Source organism: Anguilla anguilla, chromosome 2, assembly GCF_013347855.1.
Source record: "Anguilla anguilla isolate fAngAng1 chromosome 2, fAngAng1.pri, whole genome shotgun sequence".
Lineage (NCBI taxonomy): Eukaryota > Metazoa > Chordata > Actinopteri > Anguilliformes > Anguillidae > Anguilla > Anguilla anguilla.
Genome location: NC_049202.1, coordinates 2,717,663 through 2,737,664, shown reverse-complemented (window position 1 = coordinate 2,737,664; position 20,002 = coordinate 2,717,663). Strand labels below are relative to the sequence as shown.

Sequence of the window (20,002 nt, the reverse complement as noted above, 5' to 3'; positions counted from 1 at the left end):
ATCGTGTTGCGTTGCGTTGCGTCATGTGGTGTGGTGTGGTACTGCGTTGCATTGAGTCGCACTGCGCCGAACTAAATTGTGGGGTGTCCCGTTGCGCTTTACAGACGAGAACACGCGTCGGTTCATCATGGGGCCCCCGGGTCCTCCTGGCCCTCGCGGACACAAAGGAGATCGAGGCGACCCTGGATCCCGCACATCAAGGGTATCCGAAGCTCTCGACTACCCAGACGTGGCTCTAAAAGTGACGGATTACATCAAGAGTGAGTACCTTTAACCCCCCCCCCGTAGATTGAGTTATTCCTGAGTCATATAGATCCTTCAGTCATATTCATCCGTGAGTCATACAGATTCATGAAACATAGACCCATGAGTCATCCAGATCAATGAATGAGTCTCACTGATCAATGAGTTATTCATCAGTCACACAGAGCCATGGGTCATATACAGTAAACCCATGAATCATACAGATCCATGAGTCTGACAGATTCATGAGTCCAACAGATTCATGAGTCCTACAGATTCATGAGTCCTACAGATCCATGAGTCCTACAGATCCATGAGTCCTGCAGATCTATGAGTCATATAGCAAGAGTCATCCATAATGATTTATGAGTCATTTGTGAGCCACAGAGACACATGAGTCTTATGAATCCATGAGTCACGCATATGGATGGCACTGTGTCCCTCCTCAGCCCAGGGCCTGTTGCGGGAAGTCGTCAATGAGGGCCCCCAGCGAGTCCACTTCCGCCACGACCATGGGCCCCCGGGACCCCCTGGACCGCCAGGACCACCTGGGCCCCCAGGACACACGCAGCACAGCGGTTTCCACGGAAACGTGACCGAAGAGCTCGTGAAGTTCGTCAGAAGTGAGGACAGACGACGGCATTAATATCCAAAATCAAAATCAAAAAATCGCACTGAATATTCAGATGTCTCGATTGTTTCTTGGAGACAATCAGTAGAAGACATACTCTATTATGACACCATAGGAATGAGAGAGAAACTGCACAGACCATCCTCAGGGACAGTGTACTTAGCAGCTACACACGCACCCACACTGCATGGGCAAAAAATAATTTTCTGTGTCTTTCTCAGCGAACGGGGCCATCGTCGGTCCACCAGGAAGGCCGGGACAGAAAGGAGAGATGGGATACACTGGACACAAAGGGGAAAGAGGTACTGCACCTTCTCTGTTAAAAAACACTGGAAACAGAGGAAATAAGAGTCAGATACTGTAGTATACAGTGCTTAGCATCCCAATTCTGTTCCTGGATATCTACCATCCTGTAGGCTTTCACTCCAATCCTAATTTGGCAACCCGATTCTGCTAATTAGCAGCTCAGTGAGATCTCTAGCTGTTGAATGAGGTGTGCTTTGTTAGGGTTGGAGTGAAAACCCACAGATGGTAGATCTCCAGGAACAGGGTTGGGCAGCCCTGCTCTAGCTGTTGAATGAGGTGTGCTTAGTAAGGGATGAAGTGAGAACCTACAGGACAGTAGACCTCCAGGAACAGGGTTGGCTAGCCCTGCTCCAGCTGTTGAATGAGGTTTAGTTAAAGTTGGAGTGAAAACCTACATCTCCGGTCAACAGGATTGGGCAGCCTTGCCATAGTGCATAGCGTATACTGTATACTGTAAGTCAGAGGAGAGTTCTGTGAATGCGGGGGTGCTAGCTTCATCGTCTATAAGGCCTGCTTGTTTTGTTAAGAGCTGTGTTGCTTCATTGCAGGTGAAACTGGACCACCCGGAATCAGGGGACAGAAGGGTGAAAAAGGTACTACTGGCGGCCTTTGAACGCAGTGAGCACAGTCACACGGTCATCGGTTTCCTTAAGAAACCTGAAGTTACGCGGTCATCGTCCTGTATGTGACTGTACTGACTGTGATGTTTATTCCACATCTGAAAGCTTTGAAAGGCAACACCTATTGGCTATATTGTGAGCGCATGTTTCACCTTTTTTTTTTCTTTTTTCAACCATTTCAGGAGAGGCGTCGGGGTCAGTTTGGCGAAAGAAGCGGAACAGTGGTGTGTAAAATGGCGGGAAACAGTATCTGGTGTAGGTGCACCGAGCTGCACCAATCAGATGAGAACTTTTCAGCTCCTCTGTGTCCATTGGGCACATACCAAGCCCAGGCTATGGGAGACAATACTGCTTTGTATGTTACATAGATATAGTTTCCTGTGAAACAAGTGTTCTTCTTTACCATAAATATTTACTACATTACTAGTTAGGGGGAACATTTATGAGTTGAGGGACTTAGTAGATATGTTCCATATAGCACTGAATCTTAAAACCACTCACTGGACTGTAAATGTGACTGTAGCAGTGTACTATAGTCCACACTGTAGAAATAAGCTTTTAACGGGGACTCAAACTTTGCTTGTATAAATACAATGAGGGGGAAAAACGGGTATTCAGTGCAAAGCGCAATAGTAAACCGGACACTTTCGTTTTAGATTAGTTGTTTTGTTTCAACATTCTAGTCAAATGTTGGGTATATGTTTGGTACTATTCAATTAGAGTAGTAGTGTTTATGAATTACTTAGTATTGAAATAACAGGCATAAGTTAGTCAAACACTGTGTAGCTAAAGTATGTAGTATGTAGCTAGTCAAATAATATGAAGAGGGTGTAATATCTAATGTTCTTGTTATTTCTGTTTTTTTATAGTGTTTACCATTTTGTACTTTTGAAAAATTACTTTTGCAGAGCTTTAGAGCTGACGATACAGCTTGGGGCTAAGTATGCTAGTCTCACACAGATTAAGGCCAGAAACAAACCCTACGCAAGTACGCGAACGCAAATGACAACGCCAGGCTGACACACTGCAAACGCACATCCTAGTTTGTACACTGTGAACACGTGCGTTCGTATGTCCATGTGGAGGTAATAAACCCGATTCCTCAAAGGGGCAATCCAGGACAGATGTAAAAGACTTCGCCAAAAAAAAAAAAAAACAGAAATTGAAGAAGGCGGCTTCATCCTGCTGTTACCTGCTATAGCGCCCCCTCGCTGCGACGCTCGATACTGCAGCTCGCGCTTGTGTTGCGTCAGGAATTTCAAGTGATACATTTTGAAAAGCAACGACGTGTGAAACTGACTTTCCGTAGCTAGAAGCGGCTACGTTCGCGTACTTTGCGTATGGTATGTTTCGGGCCTAAATCTCCACCAAACACTACATTGTAATGTGTGTTTTAATTACAGAGCTTAATAAAGCTGTTCTTTTTTCCATTTTTCATTTTGCTGCAATGGAAGTGCTTATATCCAAGTCTAGATTCAGTCAAGGCTGTATGAATGATTGATTGTTAGTACTTCAGCTGATATAGTTAATTACAATTGTGTTTTACTTTACCTAATGCAATGTAGAATATAAACATTTTGTATAACTGATTGTCCCCTTAGATGCCTTTATTCTGATTATAGCAATTAAGAATGAACCTATTGACAATAGTCACAGTGTAGGTAAATGAAAATGCTCAATAGACAAGCACAACTGCGATGTTTTTATTACAGTAAATGTTTTATTTACGCCATAATGCAAATCAACAGAAACATTTAAAAATAGATAATACAATCAATAAGTTGCATATGATCTACATTGTCAAATTATTTTAAACCTTAAACATTCAAATTAAATGACCTTGAAAGTTTTCAAAACTGGCATGAAAGTGAAACCATCAGAATGAGGAAAATAATAAAAGTATCTTAAACGAAAACATCTTCCATAATGTAGAAATGGCCGTCTCTCCTGAGGGTTTTACCACCTGCAATGCCTTCGTTATACGTGTGTTTAACCAGTCATTGACACGAGATACACACGTATAAACGATCCCAGAAGAGAGTCTACAGCCATGAAGTCCAGAGTATGAACAGCATAGAGCAATCCTTCACGTACAAGCTCTTTCTCACTCAGACAATAAATTAGATCACAGGTTTAAATGTGGCTGCCAGGAACCATCCATCAAAATAAACCACAAGGCCTGCATGGTTTCCAGAGGTGCGGAAAGGCCCATCAATTCAAATCGACTCGTTCATTCATTATTCAGACCGTTGATTACGCACAAACACAAATAAACACGCGACGAGTGATTTTGTGATTCACGCAAAGTTTTCACTCTATTATAAACGATATGTACCTGCGTAAAATGTTTAGCTCCAGCATTCAGTTGAAGTCAGATTTGAAAAATGCGAGAACGAACCAACCGCCTGAATTCCTGACGGAATTAGAATCGCATCCCTGATTTGGGAATGATATCCGAATGACAAGTGGAAGAAACATAGTGTTGCAAGGAAACCATTCTGTGTATCATTTTCTGTGTTTTTAGAAAAAAACCTTGAGGTGATTAGTGTTGAGGCAAAATGACATTGTTCCTGCTTCAAACTAAAAATGGGGGGAATAAAAACATGCAATGCTTCCATGACATGTGATTCAGTTTGTACTGTATAATTGGCATTGAAATGTAAAAAGGCTGGTTAGGGAAAATTACAGAAAATAAAATGACATTTAAGGAAAAAAAACAAAAAAAAAACATTTGTACAGCTTACTTACAACTGTCCTCCATTTTGAAATGTATAACCAGAGAAATGGTGTTCAGAAATAACGAAAAGGCCTTGACCTCACTGGTGTGGGCGTCCCGTGCCACCAACAGGCCACAAACTTACCCTCCTTACCCTCACATTACTAACTCTGCACCACACAGAAGAAACCACACATTTTAACCCATCACTTTTAAAGTAACTTTGAGCTTCTCAGTTAAACTAAAGAAACAAGGCAAGTTACTTCCATGCTTAAAAAAAAAAAAAAATTTAGACCATAATCAAGAGGATTAAATAGCCACCACAGTAGTATGTACATACACTAAAGAGGTGTAAACTGTAATGCTTCAGATCATTGAGACACAAGAAATTAAAATAATCTAAACACACGCAGACGGCAGCAATGGTTTTGCACTTGTTCGCTGTCTCACAAGAGCGTTATCCTCTGTCCTAAAGGAACATATTAACCATATATAAAATATATCATGCCTTTTGAAGATTGCCTTTATAAATGTGCACTTTATAATTTACTAAAAGTACATTCTGTTGTGTTATTAAATATATCATGATTTCATTCAGCCAACATGGTACGTATAAATTTAAACCTGCATTTATTAGTGTTTCCAGCTGCTTGAAGTGTAAATAATGTTGTGTGATTTCAGCAGCTGTAGTGCTTTGTGTGTGTATGGTTTGAATAAAAAAGCAAACCAGCTAAATCAAATTATTCAGGCACTGGGTTTTTAATGTAGGAAATAATATTATACTTGTAATGTGTTTGAAAATACTTATAACAGTAATCTGCCTGAGCTATTTTGGAAGCTAAATCAGGAAAGATAATGCCCACACACTGCTGCTGTAAATACTACCTTAGAACTGACAGGAGAACAACCCCCTCAGAACACTGCATCACAGAGGTGCTTATTCAAAAGAGAAAGGAGGAGAAAACGAGAGAGGAAACGCGAGCAAAAGGGTTCATTAACAAAGTTCTGTGTTCAGCACAGTCCGTGGCTCTGGACTGTTCCAGTGGGTGTGTCAGGAGAGTTAACGGACTCCAGGTTTTTTATGCAAGTGGTGCTGATTGTCATCAGTGGGGAAAAATGTGGGAGTGGTTCTGCGCTCTCTGTCCTGTCCCCTCCCACCTGTGCAGAACTTCTTGTGTGTGCTTGTGGATGCAATGGGTCAGGGGCGGGGTTAGAACCCTGTGGAGTGTACACTGGAGGGTGGGGTTAGAACCCTGTGGAGTGTACACTGGGGGGTGGGGTTAGAACCCTATGGAGTGTACACGGGGGCGGGGTTAGAACCTTGTGAAGTGTACACTGGAGGGTGGGGTTAGAACCCTGTGGAGTGTACACTGGAGGGTGGGGTTAGAACCCTGTGGAGTGTACACGGGGGCGGGGTTAGAACCTTGTGAAGTGTACACTGTAGGGCGGGGTTAGAACCCTGTGGAGTGTACACTGGAGGGTGGGGTTAGAACCCTGTGGAGTGTACACTGTAGGGCGGGGTTAGAACCCTGTGGAGTGTACACTGGGGGGTGGGGTTAGAACCCTGTGGAGTGTACACTGGGGGGGGTTAGAACCCTGTGGAGTGTACACTGGGGGGTGGGGTTAGAACCCTGTGGAGTGTACATTGGGGGGTGGGGTTAGAACCCTGTGGAGTGTACACTGGGGACGGGGTAGAACTTGGAGATTCGGCTTTGGGTTGTGGGATTAAGGCATTCTGACTCTCCGGTCATCTTGAAGAAGACTTCCTGTTCCTGCATCTTTCGGGCAAACTCTTCTTCCAGAGCCTGAGGAGGTTTAACCGTGTGATAAATTACAACCAGGAAACTGCCAAAAACATCAGAAAGAAGGGAACCAATCAGAACTGTCTCTCCGGCGCTCTCACCTTCTTCCGGGGGCGGAGCTTCTCCCGCCACTGCTTCAGCTCCTGGCTGTGCTCCTCGTCCAGCTCCTTCAGCTTCTGCGTCTCGTGCTCGATCAGGAGGTGGCACTTCTCGTTCTGAGCGGAGGGCAAGGGGACCTGTCAGGTCTCCCCTCGTAGACTGAGGACCTGTGCTCCCTTAGTTTGTGTTCAGTAAGGGCCTCAACAGGCTGTCAATCAAGTCTACCTGCACTGGCATCTTCAAACTGGCCCCGCTGGAGAAATACTGAACTTTGATCCCTGATAGAGGGCAGTAGAGCTGCTCAGCACCAGCAGGAGGCAGTAGAGCTGTAATCTCAGTGCCAGTAGGGAGCAGCAGAGATGTTAGGTGAGTGTGTCTGCTCAGTGCCAGCAGAGGGCAGTATAGATGTAAGGCAGGTGTCGGTACAGGGCAGTAGAGCTTCTCAGTGCCAGTAGAGGGCAGTAGAGATATACAGTAAGCTCAGTGCCAGTAGGGGGCAGTAGAGGTGTACGCTCAGTGCCAGTAGGGGGCAGTAGAGGTGTACGCTCAGTGCCAGTAGGGGGCAGTAGCGACGTACGCTCAGTGCCAGTAGGGGGCAGTAGCGATGTACGCTCAGTGCCAGTAGGGGGCAGTAGCGAAGTACGCTCAGTGCCAGTAGGGGGCAGTAGCGATGTACGCTCAGTGCCAGTAGGGGGCAGTAGCGATGTACGCGCAGTGCCAGTAGGGGGCAGTAGCGATGTACGCTCAGTGCTCTGTACCTGTAGCTGCTGCAGTTCGCGGACGTTGGCGTCACACTGCAGCTGGAGGTCCCTCATCTGGTTCTCATGCTTCTGATGCTGATGCAGCCTCTCATTCTTCTGGCGCTTCTCCTCTTGGGCAGCGAACTGGACACACACACACACACACACAGCCACGATGAGCACATTGCGTGTACGTAAATATGAACACACACACACACACACACTGGCTGGTTTCTGATCAGCCCGTCTCACCTGTTTGATCTTCTCGCGCTCCTGCTCGGGTGTGTCTCCGGCGGAGGTGATGCGCAGGCTCTTTTTGAACATGGCCATGCGGGTCTTGGCGTCGCTGCGCTGGATCTTGGGCAGCCGGGTTCTCTCCTGCGTCTGCCTGTTCTTCATCTCCTCGATCATCCTCTGGTTATACCTCTGCATCTGCTCCATTTCCTGCCAATGAACACACACACAGTCACACACATTCACACACACACACTCATACACACACTCACTCACTCTCACGCACTCATACACACACACACACACACACACGCATACACACTCACTCACACGCACTCATACACACTCACACATGCATACTCATACACACTCACACATTCACACACACACACACACACACACACACTCATACACATACAGTCACACACATTCACACACACACACACACACACACACACTCATACACATACAGTCACACACACACACACACACACACTCACTCACACACCCGAGGCTGATTTCCTGTGGTCCGGGCCCAGTGTGAACGAGGCACGCTGTTCTGCAGCACAGCTGGAGCGCGCTGTTCTGCTCACCTTCTCGTGCCTCTTCAGCAGCTGGTGCCTCTGCATGAAGTACTGATCCTTCAGCTGCTGCTTGAGCAGCTGGTGCTTCTCCTGCAGGTGGCGCTCTTCCAGCTCCCACATGGCCGCTTCGCGAGCTGCAGGGACCAGGGACAAGCGCTCTATGGTTATGCAAAATTCACTTAATGCTCAATTTTATCGGCAAGAGCGCCCACCTACACAGCTTGTGTTACTGTAAGAGACTTCCTCAATTTATTGTGCTACTATCTATGCGCAAGCCCCAATGTTTTCCCTCAGTGTTTTCATATATGTAGTTCCGCCCATTATTGAACTACAGTTCAGCACCTTTGCTGGACATTGTTGTGTTATTAGCAGGCTGAGGATTTGAGCCAATGGAAGCGGCGCTGTGACGCCCTGTGACGCCCTGTGACGCCCTGTTTGCCCACGGTCTGAAAGGCTGTGCTCTCAGCGCTGGGACAGCAGCTGCAGGCTAATTCAGAGCACAGCTCCGCTCTAACCACAGGATCAGCCCAGGATAATGGCAGCCTTTCTGCTGGGTACTGCTGGGGCCCCATGACAAGCATTACAGGAGTGCAGCTCTCTGCCTCCCCCCCCTCTCTCTCTCTCTCTCCCTCTTTCCTTTTTTCTTTCCCACCTTTTCCTTTTCCCCGTCTCTCCCCCTCCCACTATCTATGTCTCTCTCTTTCTTTCTCACTCTCCCTTTCTCTCTCCCTCCCCCTCCCTCTCTCCCTCCCTGTCTCTCTCTCTGTCTCTCTCCCCTTCCCTCTGTCTCACCCCTCAGGAGCTGTTGTTTATGGTTGAGGCAGTCCCTCCCTCTCTCCCCCTCCCTCTGTCTCTCTCTCTCTCTCCCTCCCTCCCTCCCTCTCTCACCCCTCAGGAGCTGCTGTTTGTGGTTGAGGCAGTCCCTCTCTATGGTCACCAGCTCCTGCTTGTGCTGCTGGATGATCTTCTTCAGAGCGGTGTCCAGGTCCTGCTGCTGTTTCTGCAGAAACTCCTGCTCCTGGAGAGAGATGGAGACATGGAGAGAGAGAGAGAGAGAGAGAAAGAAGGAGAAACATTAAGACCTGTCTCCACAGTGCTACGGAGGCCGCAGGAGTCGCACAGGCAAGAAACGGGACCTCCATTAAGACAAGCCGAAACACTTCCACGAGCAGCCAATCACAAGCCACTCACGATTCACGCCAATCACAAAACACTTCACATATGTGCCGAGACAGCAGAGCTGCGGACGATACGAGTGACGACGACAGACTTTAGACCTTCGATTAAAAACCGAACGGCCAATCTTCCTGTCCAGAGAAACGCCGTCGTTAAGAAGGATCACACGTCTTAGTCCCGACTTTGATTTGGTGACAGCTTTTCAAATTTTGACAAGCTTCTAAAAAAAAAAATGCCTTAAAAGTGCATGGGCCTAGTGTATTACTTACTCAAAAATAAGTAAATCATTGATCACACTATACCTATTATAGCTTCTTTGTAATATATGGAACTAAACGATTTTTTGTTAAATCTGTGTAAATTCAAGTGACCTGAACAAGTTCTAAATATTTTTTTCTCATCATGAGGACAAAACAGAAGCTGACCACACAGACTAAGCCAGACTGTAGGTAGCACTGTTGCACGGTAACGAAATCCACACTCCCTATATTGGAGCAAGGTCACTGTGTTGTGGGCGACATGACGTGTGATCCCTCTTACTCCCAAACCGCGCGGCTCAGAACCGCCAACGCAGCGGCACCGCCGCCGGACCCAGCGGCGGGAACGGCGACCGCCGTCGCTCACTGAGCGCGCTCAGAACGGTCGCGATGAAAGAACCACTGCACTCACAAGTGACATCACTCCAGAAACACACAAAAACACGGCCCCTGCTCACGTGCGCCACCGCGCCCCTCCCCCGAGCGGGTCTTGGCCGAAATGTTCTGGGGGGGTGGGGGGGTGCTGTGATACTGACACGCTGAGGCACCGGGCCTACGGGTCCCGTCCGGCCGCCAAATCCGCCGGGCCGGACAGCGTGTCACAGGTTTCACAGACGAGGGACCAGGGTTCGAGCCGACCAATCAGGCCCGAGAACTGGCTCTGAGCTTTACACAGGGCCTTCGTTCCAGCGGTAAGCTCCAAATCTCCATCCTCTGGACAACCAATCAAATAACAGATACAAGTGTTTGAGCCAGTAATATTACTAGCAGTGAAAATGCTACTTATTTGGTTATCATGATTAAACTGCATGTGTGATCTGAGGAGGTCAAAGGAAGGAGAAGCGCAGTTCTGACTTCCTAATTCCTTTGTCTTGTACCCACAGGTTTCAGGACATGGAGCCTGCCGTGTGATGACCCCCCCCCCCCCCCCCCAGGTGAGAGGGCGGGGGGAGGGGTCGGGGGCTGCGGGGGCGCTCGTGAGCAGGGGAGAAACGGCTTTTTCAGCGGGGGGGGGGGGGAGGGGGGAGACTTACGTCCTGCATCTGAGCGTTGAACAGCGTACACGAGGACAACTGAAAAGACTGTATCATAACCTGGGCCACTCCCTGCGGATCAGAACACAGCGCAGCTGCCCAATCAGAGACAAGCACCCACCCCCTGACCACACCCCCCCCTCCCCCAGCCCCACACACAGTCAGGTGACTGCAGGAAGGTCCCTCTGGCAGCAGCCAATCGGAGGAGAGAGAGAGCAGAGGACTCCATTGTGCAGAAGACCGAAGGCAGGGCTGGAAGGACCGCTCGGATTTTCACGCTGGCAGCTGGAGAATTTAATTCTTCTTGAGTTAAATTAAAGCGTTTTCAAATTTCAACCTTCGGTTGCACACAGACAGACAAAGGGAGAAAAACAGAAAACTGGGAATAACTTGGAAAATTCTTCAAGGTCTGTCTGGATAAAAAGAATAACCTCCGAATCTATTTCCCGTGAAGAAGAATGAAGAAAAGATGAAGAGCACAATGGAGGTGGAGAATGGATGGATGGATGGATGGAGGGATGAGTGTCAGAGGTCTGAAGCGTCAGGGTGGGGGGGGGGGACTCAGGCCAGGCCGTCCAGACGAGGAGAGAGGCACAGCTGAGGCGGTGGGGTAGAGATCCAGCGGGGGAGGGGTTACCTCTTCGTGCGGCGCCTGTGATAGGTCCTCTTTCATGCGGTTCATGAGACCGTTTCGCGCGCGATTGGACGACGCCCCCGCTCCACGTCTCCCCTGCGGCGTGGGCGTGCGGACGGAGGAGAAAACATCGGCGGCCATGTTGGATGAGCTGAAGCACGAGCGTCACACGCTTCGACGCTAAACGCAAACGGCTGACACAATCGCTGCACGCACACAAACGGTCAGCACAATGAGCAGCCTTTCCAACGGATGCCTCTTCATCAGAAAGATCACTGTCAAGTATTCATATTTAAAATGCATCCCTAAATTAGGATGTGTAATTGCGTTGATTCGCGCCAGGGGCAGTGTCCTGGGTCGTTTCAGGGCACTCTCAGCTCTGTAACCAGATCTGCAGCGTTAATCCAACCCTGCTGCAGCACCATGTGTGCTCAGTCTGAACTGTGCAGCCAGCAGACCATACTCCAGAGTCAGCGCAAACAGGGATATGAATGTGTGATCTGCAGACACACACTCACACACACATACACATATCCACGCACACACACATGCACGTATGCATACAGACGCACACAAACACACACACAGACGCACACACACACGCATATACACACACACATATGTACGTACACACGCACACACATGCACACGCACACACACACAAACACACGCACGCACGCACACACAAACATACACACACATGTGCACACGCACATGCACATAGACGCGCACACACACACACACAGTTCCTATGGAAGAGAAAGCTATGGATGCGATGCCACATCATGGAGCAGTGAAATGGCGCTTTTGGAAATATGAGCGAAATGGAAATAAGGCTACAGCAGCTCCAGAAAATCTCACAGTTACGCGCACTGCCAAAATAAAACCTGGAAAATATTCACATAATCAAGCGGTTCCCACAGCTCCATCCAAGCCTGAGGCTGTTCTTCTGAGCCTGAGGGTTATAGAAGCGTGAGAGAGGCAGAAATACTGAGAGAGCACTGCTGTTAAAAACGCAGCAAAGATAACGTACTTCATTAAGACAGCAGGCAGTAAAATGGCACGCATCGCCTACATCATCTGCATCGGCAAACTGAACGTTTAAATTTAAACAAGTGAGAGCCGACACCCCCCTGTGACCTCTACAAATTAAAAGCTGAAAAAATCATCACAGTGAGATTTCACCTCCATTAAGAAAGAGAAAATCTGGGAGCAACTTGTTAACTGGAAGTGGTCAGTCGTGACCCCTGCTGCAGAGAGCAGATGGCCGAGTGGAGCTCGCGGGTAAGAGTGAGGTGTTGGTGGGTAAGAGCGCAGTGTTGGTGAGTAAGTGAGGTGTTAGCGGGGGTTGTGGCGGGTGAGTGAGGTGTTGGCGGGGGTTGTGGTGGGTGAGTGAGGTGTTGGCGAATGCTGTGGCGGGTCAGTGAGGTGTTGGCGGATGCTGTGGCGGGTCAGTGAGGTGTTGGCGGGTGCTGTGGCGGGTCAGTGAGGTGTTGGCGGGTGTTGTGGCGGGTAGGTGAGGTGTTGGCGGGTAAGTGTGGTGTTGGCGGGTAAGAGCGCGGTGTTGTGGCGGGTCAGTGAGGTGTTGGCGGGTAGGTGAGGTGTTGGCGGGTCAGTGAGGTGCTGGCGGGTCAGTGAGGTGCTGGCGGGTAGGTGAGGTGCTGGCGGGTAGGTGAGGTGTTGGCGGGTGAGTGAGGTGTTGGGTAAGAGCGCCGTGTTGGCGGGTCAGTGAGGTGTTGGTGGGTGTTGTGGCGGGTCAGTGCAGTGTTGGCGGAGGGGCGTGCGGTTCCCCGCGGCGGTTCCCCACCTCCTTCCGGCGGTTCTTCATCACGCTCTGGAACTTGGACAGCTCCTTGTCCTGCTCGGCCTTGATGCGCTTGGCCTCCTCCCGGAGCCGGCTGGTGTGCTCCTGCTCCAGCCGCTCGATGGTCTGCTTCTGCTGCTTCTCCAGGTTCTCCACCTCCTGGTCGTACTGCCGCTTCTTACTCTGGGGGGCGGGGGGGGGAGGGGGGAGGGGGGTTTTAGTCCCCACATCGCAAAAAAGGGAGCCTTTCTGAGACCATTCTGTGGCTATGAGGGTCCCACACTGATGTGAAAATATCTGTTTACATGGAACAATTCAACCTCAATCACTAGGGAAAAATCTACATCACTAGAGAAGAATCTACATCACTCGAGAAATATGTACTTCACTAGGGAAACGTTCGTAATACTCAGAGCAATGATCGAGGTAATTCACAGTTAAACGGAACAGGGTGGAGGGCAGTAAAGTTTTCACATTCCTATCCTCTTCCGGTCTCGTCCTCAGGTTAGAGTTTATGTCCATTCTGCGAGTGCGTATCAGAGCAGTCTCTCCTCGCGTTAAGTCAGCAGAACTGAGGCGTGGTCATGCGCCTCTTTTGATTACTGTTGTCCGTTTACCTTTCATAGTGCAGGTGGACTGTTCTCCCTGGGTTCATTATAAGCAGGCACAACACAAGCACACACACACACGCACATGCATACACACCCCCCCCCCCCCCCCACACACACACACACATGCATACATACACGCCCCCCCCCCCCCCACACACACACACACACACACAGGATCAAAGACTATGGGCTGACTGCTACTCTACAGTCTGTGCTGCAGTACAGCCTCAGTAGCACCACTGTGATTTAAGCTTATAGCCGCTGGCTGCACTGGGTAAGCACAACTAATAAATTATGTAAAAAGGGTAAATCTGCGATTCAGTTCAGGTCGAGATCTTTGCTATACGTCTCATATCTCTTCATTAACTTAAATTAAAGGTCATTTTCACCAAGAGTGAGATTATGATGAATAAATCATTGCATCTGAGTGCTTTCGATTCGGCGAAAAGCAGTGGAAGACACATCAGCGTTCAACAGTTCAACTGTGGCTAGTCTTACATCTGTCCATAGATAAGCCTTACAATGTAATTAAACCATGCAAATTACCAGAAAAATGGCTCAACTAGATAAAATGGCAATGGCATAATGTACTAATTTTAGCAAATCCCGGTCAGTGTCAAGGGGGGGGGGGGCTGGAGCCTATCCCAGCATGCATTGGGCGAGAGGCAGGAATACACAGTGGACAGGTGACAGACACAGTGAAGGACGTGTGATGTAAGATGGCGGGGGGGTGGCGGGATCTCTCCGGGCTGTAAGATGGCGGAAGGATGGCGGGAGGATGGCGGGATCCCTCCGGGCCGACGGCGGGCCGCGACTCACCGTGGTCTCCTGCTCGAAGCGGCGGAACATCTGCTCGCGCTGCTGCTGCAGCTTGTTGCTGAGCTGCTGCTGCGCTCGCTGCTCCTCCTTCTGCAGCAGCCGCAGCTCCCGCAGCTCCTGCCGCCTGCGGGGGCCCAGAAGCACGTTAGCGCGCAGCGAGAGCGCTGGGGTGGACGCAGTTAGCACGTTAGCGCGCAAGTGAGAGCACTGGGGTGTACGCCGTTAGCGCACAGGGAGAGCGCTGGGGTGTGCGCCGTTAGCCGTTAGCCCGCAGCGAGATCGCTGGGGTTTATACCATTAGCCGTTAGCACGCGTGCAGTTACACCACCTATTTAGCTCGTTAGCATCATTACATTGCATTGCAGCCATTTAACAGACGCATTGATCCAGAGCGACTTACCTTTACTTACACAAGCACCGTAAATAAAAATACATTAATATCTCTAAATTTAAGGAATGTGCACTGAAGACAAATATCCACACAATTACGAATGGTCAGTGCGTCTCAAAATTAAGCAGTTGCCACCCTACGTAGCCCCATGTCGCTGTAGCCTTAGTAGCACGGGAACGATAAATAACAACGAAAACCTTTGCGGTTTACCTTAAGAACCTCCGCTCTTCGCTTTTGGTGTCGCTGTCTGTGACGATCTTGGACGTGGTGACGCTGACCTCCACTCCGTCCACTATGAATTTACGGGTCTTCTTTAGTGTCTTCTTCTGTTTTTTGATGTCCTGTGGGGGGAGGTGGGGTGGGGGGGGGGGGGGGCGGGGGGGAAGTGGGGCACATGGGTCATGAGTAAAGGCGTCTTTGAGGTTGAAGCTTGGTGACCTTCGCTGGGTCGTTTTGAGCGGGCAGCGGGTCAGGGAGGCCTTACCTGTGAGGACATGGATCCCGGCTCCTTGGCCTTGGTGAGGAAGCTGGAGATGGAGAGGTTGAGGTCGATGCTGTTGGTGTCGGGGGCGGAGCTGCTCCCGGAGTCCGAATCCTTCTCCACCTCTTTCACCTTCTCAGAGTCCGGCTTCTCCGACTCCGCCTCCTTCTCGACATCCGTGGCCGGGTCTCCCGGTTTCTCCTTCTCCTCCTCCTCCTCGGTCGTCTCCCCCCGCGTCTCCTGCTCGGTGGGGGACGGCGACGCTGGCCGTACCTCCTCCGGGGCCTCCTCGGGCTCGGCTACGGTCAGCTCGACCGACTCGGCCTCCTCGCCGGGACCGGGGACCGCGCCTCCATCTGCTCCTCCTTCCGGAGCCTCCTCGACGGGCTCTCCGGCCGCGGCTTCTCCCTGAGCCGTGTCCACCTCCTTCTCCTCGGGGTCCTTCTCTGAGGCCTCCTCCCCTCCCGTCTCTACCTGCTCCTCCTCCTCCTCCTGCAGGTCCTGGGGTTCCACGCTCTCCGCGCCTATGACCGGAGTTTCCTCCCCCAGGGACGGATCTCCAGCACTCTGCTCCTCTGCTTCTGGAGCACTGGGGACCTCCAGAGAACCAGGGACCTCCAGTGGACCAGGGACCTCCTCTGTACTGGGGACCTCCAGTGGACCAGGGACCTCCTCTGTACTGGGGACCTCCAGTGGACCAGGGACCTCCTGTGTACTGGGGACCTCCAGTGGACCAGGGACCTCCTGCGTATCGGGGACCTCCGGAGGACCGGGCTCCTCTGAAACTCTGTCAGACTCGCTCTCTGCCTCCACTGGCTTACTGTCCTCCGCTTCTCCCTCCACTTGGGTGTCTGAAGTTTCTTCTCCTTCCTCCTCCTCCTCTTCCTCCTCTTCCTTCACCTTCTCCTCCTCCTCTGTTTCCAGCCTGGTATCGAGTTCGTTTGGCCCGTTCTCGGGAGCGTCCATCGATTTGACCTCGCCACTCAGGGGTTCCTCTTGTGCGTCCAGAGGTTCTGCTCGGTCACCGGCATCTTCATCACCTGCGTCTTCATCACCCGCGTCTTCATCGGCCGCGACGGCGTCAGGGGCGTTGGTCTCGTCGGGCTTTTCGGGCTCGCTGGTGCCGATGCCCTCGTCCGAGAGCTTGTCGCTGGCCCGGTCCTCCGCGGGCTCGACCTCCATCTTCTCCGACACAGACTCCAAAATGGAGGCGGACTGCGAAAGCTTTTCATCCTCGGAGCTCCCGAAGCTGCCCTCCGACGGCGCTCGCTTGTGTCCGGACACCAGCTGCAACAACATCGAGAACGAGACATCTCACGTTGCACTTCTACCGCTGTTTCACGCAAAACAAAGATCTCGTGATTTCAAATGGCAAATATTTAAAGCATCTTTAAATATTTTTTTAAAGAACTCACCAGCTGTGGGTCTGGCTCTTCTTCCTCCTCCTCCTCCTTGCCTTCTTCGATCTCCTCGGTGACCTCAGCTTTCGCCTCCGCGACCAGTTCTCGAAGAGGCCTGCTGTCGGTGACGCTCGTGACGAAGGGATGCTGTGTGGAGCGAGCGGCAAACGCTCGGGTGACTTAGCGGATCAATCAGAGCCCTTTTCGAGCCCACGCGCGGCGATCTGTGCTTTCATACTTTCATACGCCAGGATTTACGCTGTTATTCAGTCCCCCGTTGGCAAGATTCCACAATCACCTCCCTCTCGAAGCCAGCACTTGAGTAATCATTAACAATCCTGCCACTGTGGCGCCTGAATCATCTCAATCAATCTCAATGAGTCATTTATTTTATGATTACACAGAACTGCACAGGATTGTCCATTCCCCGATTCTCGTGACTATCAACACATTTATCCATTATATTCTTCATTCTGTTCACAAAGTGTCAAGTATTATATATCAGTATTTACTAGAAACCGAATATGATTTGTTAACTGGTTATTTTCAGCTTTTATTTTCTTATGAGGAGAGAGGAAATATTGATACAGAAATGGGACCCTGACACTGAAATATTATGAAAGGTTCATTACGGAATAATAATGACAAAAAGGTTATTAAAGTTTTCTTTCTCTAAATGTGTCCAGAAAACATCTTGAGGCAAAAACAACGTTTTAACGTTATAACATCAAATCGACACCAAAACTACTTAAAGTTGCATGAGGGGTCTTCAGCAAATGACAAAACATGAATAATAAAAGATTGCGCGCAAGAAACAAATTCTATTTATGGTAGAAATCAGAAAAGGTCAGCTCACTCAATTCGCCCGTTAGTCATTACTATATTTGCCAGTTAGTCATTCACTCCACCAACCTTCTGTCAGACGGTCTGTGACAAGCAAACAACAAATTACACCCATCTGTGCACTTCACAACAAGCGCCAATACATTTGTTCAAGAAAAGGAGATACTGTTATTTCTTCTTCTGCAAGGATTACCTAGACTTGCCTTTGCTCATTTGATAGTTTGTTGGACTGCACAACACTCACACACTACACACTAACCTGTGAAATCTAAGCTTAATCAGACATATAGGCTGATCAACTACATTTAGTAAACCAAACTACGGTTCACTAAATACAGGGGCCATGTTAGTCAATAAATATAAAAAAAGCAAAGAAATGTCATAACGAGTAATTTAATATTTTTGAAAAACAGCCTAACAGTGGTTAAATATGGAAGCCTCCTGAATAATTTCTGGTAATTTCTGAGTAAAACCAAATTTAGAGGTATCATGCCTTCAGCAAAATATTTAATGTAAAAGATGTGATAAAAAAAAAAAACATTTTTGTGACACACAAAAGGCCAATTTTTTGTTTATGATCCGCAGCATGTATTCGCCACGCTAACACCTGCGGCTGCCATGTGCGCTGTGCACCGCGCGCCCGCGTTCAGCGCGCAGTCACCGCTCCTCAGCACGTATGAGTCATCGGCCGTTACATAAGCCCACGACACAAAACACGGAACAACACCGCCAACCCTAAAAAAAAAAAAAACGTGTCCCGCAGAAATACAGCAGGGCCGATTCAGAAGGGAAACTCGTGAACTGTGAAAAATCGTATTACCTTTTTTTTTTTCTTTTTTTTTTACCTTTCACAGTTGCTGTCACAGCATAATCCACAACAGTGAACGGCCTTTTTCATTCACAGCAACAATTTGGTGAATCATTTTCCAATACGAGCGGAGTGTGTGGACAGCATTACAGCGCCTGCGATGCTTCAGAAACCACCTCAGGAGAGTTACCCTTACCTTCCTCTGTCCGATCACCTGTCGCGCGAGGTCGATGGCAGGCCTGAGCAGGTGAAGCTTCGTGGACATCAGGCCTTTTGCGGCAGGTAAAGCCCCCCCGTTTCGTATTTTCAGACCCATGTAGCGTAGCCGCAAAGGGACGCCGTGTTTTGTGGTGCGTTTAAACGCTGACCCGGCTCCTGGGAGAGCGTGCGCCTCTGTACTCGGTTAGCGGTGGCGGGTTAGCCGCGGCCGCCTAAGCTCTCCTCTGTGACGTAGGCGAATTAGCGACGGACGCAGCGGAGGGAACAGCTGTCCCGCTGTACTGCCAGGTGGCTGTCGCTGTGCGGGGAGGGGGGGCAGGGAGGGCGGGATGTGGGGGGGTTTTTATGAATGAAGGGCCGCCTCACCTGTAGCAGCTGGGCCGTGCTCCATCTGTTGTCCACGTTCTTGTCCAGGGCTCTCCTGAGGAAATCGTTAAACTCCGCCGACCTGCCGGTGACGACAAGCGCAACAGCCCTGAGTGACATCACATCCGCCCCCCCCCAGGCAATAAGAACTCACCGGAAAAACATGAATATTCAATGACGACGGCAGCCATCTTAAGACCTCATGAGGTACCACTAAGACATCGATTAGCCACAGCTATGAGCTGTGTCATGTTGCCAATGTATAAACGCGCATTAATTCCAATCGGCTCCAGAAACACAACCCGATACCTGGCATTACATGTGAATCGGTATCTATTTTCAGTCCCAGTCTTGTAGTAGCACAGATCCACATCATCTCCGTGATAAAGCATGTAGTTGAGGCCGAGGTAGAGGCAGCAGTTCCTGAGTTATCTCAGCGGATTACATTCTGGACTTTCTGTACGAGACTGATCTCCCAGTCTTCAGGCTTTCTGCCTTAACCATAGACCGTAGAAAAAACTCTATACAGACAGTCTGCTCTGGCGGTCCCTTAATTAGTGTGTTTAGAGAGGGGGAAACTATTAACAATTAACCCGTCTACTGAGGAAAAAAAAACCAGCCAGGCAAAATTCTGCCGTTGCTAACGCGTGCCGTCTGTGGATCATTTACATACAATCCACACAAGGCTCACCCAATCTACCAGCCATTCATTCATTTGCATACAGTATTTCCTGTGATTGATATCGGCGAGCTCATGAAGGTTATGGAAAATTGCACAGGCTTATGTAATGTGTCGGGGCCAGAGATTTGCGTAATGAGATACCATAATCACAAAGCCAGGGTTGAGAGGCGTTTTTTTTTTTTGTTGTTTTTTAAAAAATCAGGGACAGACTCACCATCGCTTGGGCTGCATCAGGGTGGGGGGGTCGGCCTTGGCGATCTTCAGCAGCACCCTCATGGGGTTCATCTCGTGGTTGGGGGGCTCGACCTGCGCCAGCTCGATCAGCGTCACCCCCAGGGACCAGATGTCCGCCTTGTAGTCGTAGGGCCGGTCCTTGGAGGTCTCGCACATCACCACCTCCGGCGCCATCCTGGAAAAGGCCAAGACCCCGCCCGCTGAGACACGCAACACTCAGGAGAAACCCGACTTAAACTTAACCCCATCGTCATCATCATCGTCTTTG

At 49.7% G+C, this 20,002-nt stretch overlaps 2 protein-coding genes across 5 annotated transcripts in view; one reads left to right on the top strand and one right to left on the bottom strand.

Annotated features, from left to right (window-relative positions):
• The window catches only part of col17a1a (collagen, type XVII, alpha 1a), a 33,004-nt gene extending 29,607 nt beyond the window's left edge, over nucleotides 1–3,397 (top strand). Inside the window, exons 55-59 of the mRNA XM_035406925.1 lie at nucleotides 105–260; nucleotides 693–866; nucleotides 1,096–1,176; nucleotides 1,729–1,773; nucleotides 1,983–3,397. Coding sequence (XP_035262816.1) covers nucleotides 105–260; nucleotides 693–866; nucleotides 1,096–1,176; nucleotides 1,729–1,773; nucleotides 1,983–2,032 — 506 coding nt within the window. The 3' untranslated portion in view covers nucleotides 2,033–3,397. The remainder of the gene's footprint in view (nucleotides 1–104; nucleotides 261–692; nucleotides 867–1,095; nucleotides 1,177–1,728; nucleotides 1,774–1,982) is intronic.
• Nucleotides 3,398–3,500: 103 nt separating this feature from the next.
• Nucleotides 3,501–20,002, bottom strand: part of LOC118221047 (STE20-like serine/threonine-protein kinase) — a 30,139-nt gene continuing 13,637 nt past the window's right edge. The window contains exons 6-20 of one of the 4 annotated variants that reach the window (XM_035405652.1): nucleotides 19,715–19,909; nucleotides 18,819–18,900; nucleotides 16,598–16,729; nucleotides 15,942–16,469; nucleotides 15,186–15,905; nucleotides 14,912–15,042; nucleotides 14,311–14,434; nucleotides 12,884–13,063; nucleotides 10,443–10,514; nucleotides 8,864–8,993; nucleotides 7,985–8,109; nucleotides 7,410–7,601; nucleotides 7,176–7,301; nucleotides 6,420–6,533; nucleotides 3,501–6,321 (exon numbers count right to left, since the gene is read on the bottom strand). In XM_035405652.1, coding sequence (XP_035261543.1) covers nucleotides 6,175–6,321; nucleotides 6,420–6,533; nucleotides 7,176–7,301; nucleotides 7,410–7,601; nucleotides 7,985–8,109; nucleotides 8,864–8,993; nucleotides 10,443–10,514; nucleotides 12,884–13,063; nucleotides 14,311–14,434; nucleotides 14,912–15,042; nucleotides 15,186–15,905; nucleotides 15,942–16,469; nucleotides 16,598–16,729; nucleotides 18,819–18,900; nucleotides 19,715–19,909 — 2,998 coding nt within the window. In that variant the 3' untranslated portion in view covers nucleotides 3,501–6,174. Of the gene's footprint in view, nucleotides 6,322–6,419; nucleotides 6,534–7,175; nucleotides 7,302–7,409; nucleotides 7,602–7,984; nucleotides 8,110–8,863; nucleotides 8,994–10,442; nucleotides 10,515–12,883; nucleotides 13,064–14,310; nucleotides 14,435–14,911; nucleotides 15,043–15,185; nucleotides 16,470–16,597; nucleotides 16,730–18,818; nucleotides 18,901–19,714; nucleotides 19,910–20,002 lie in introns of all 4 variants that reach the window. The other 3 variants (XM_035405653.1, XM_035405651.1, XM_035405654.1) reach the window with 3 other exon arrangements.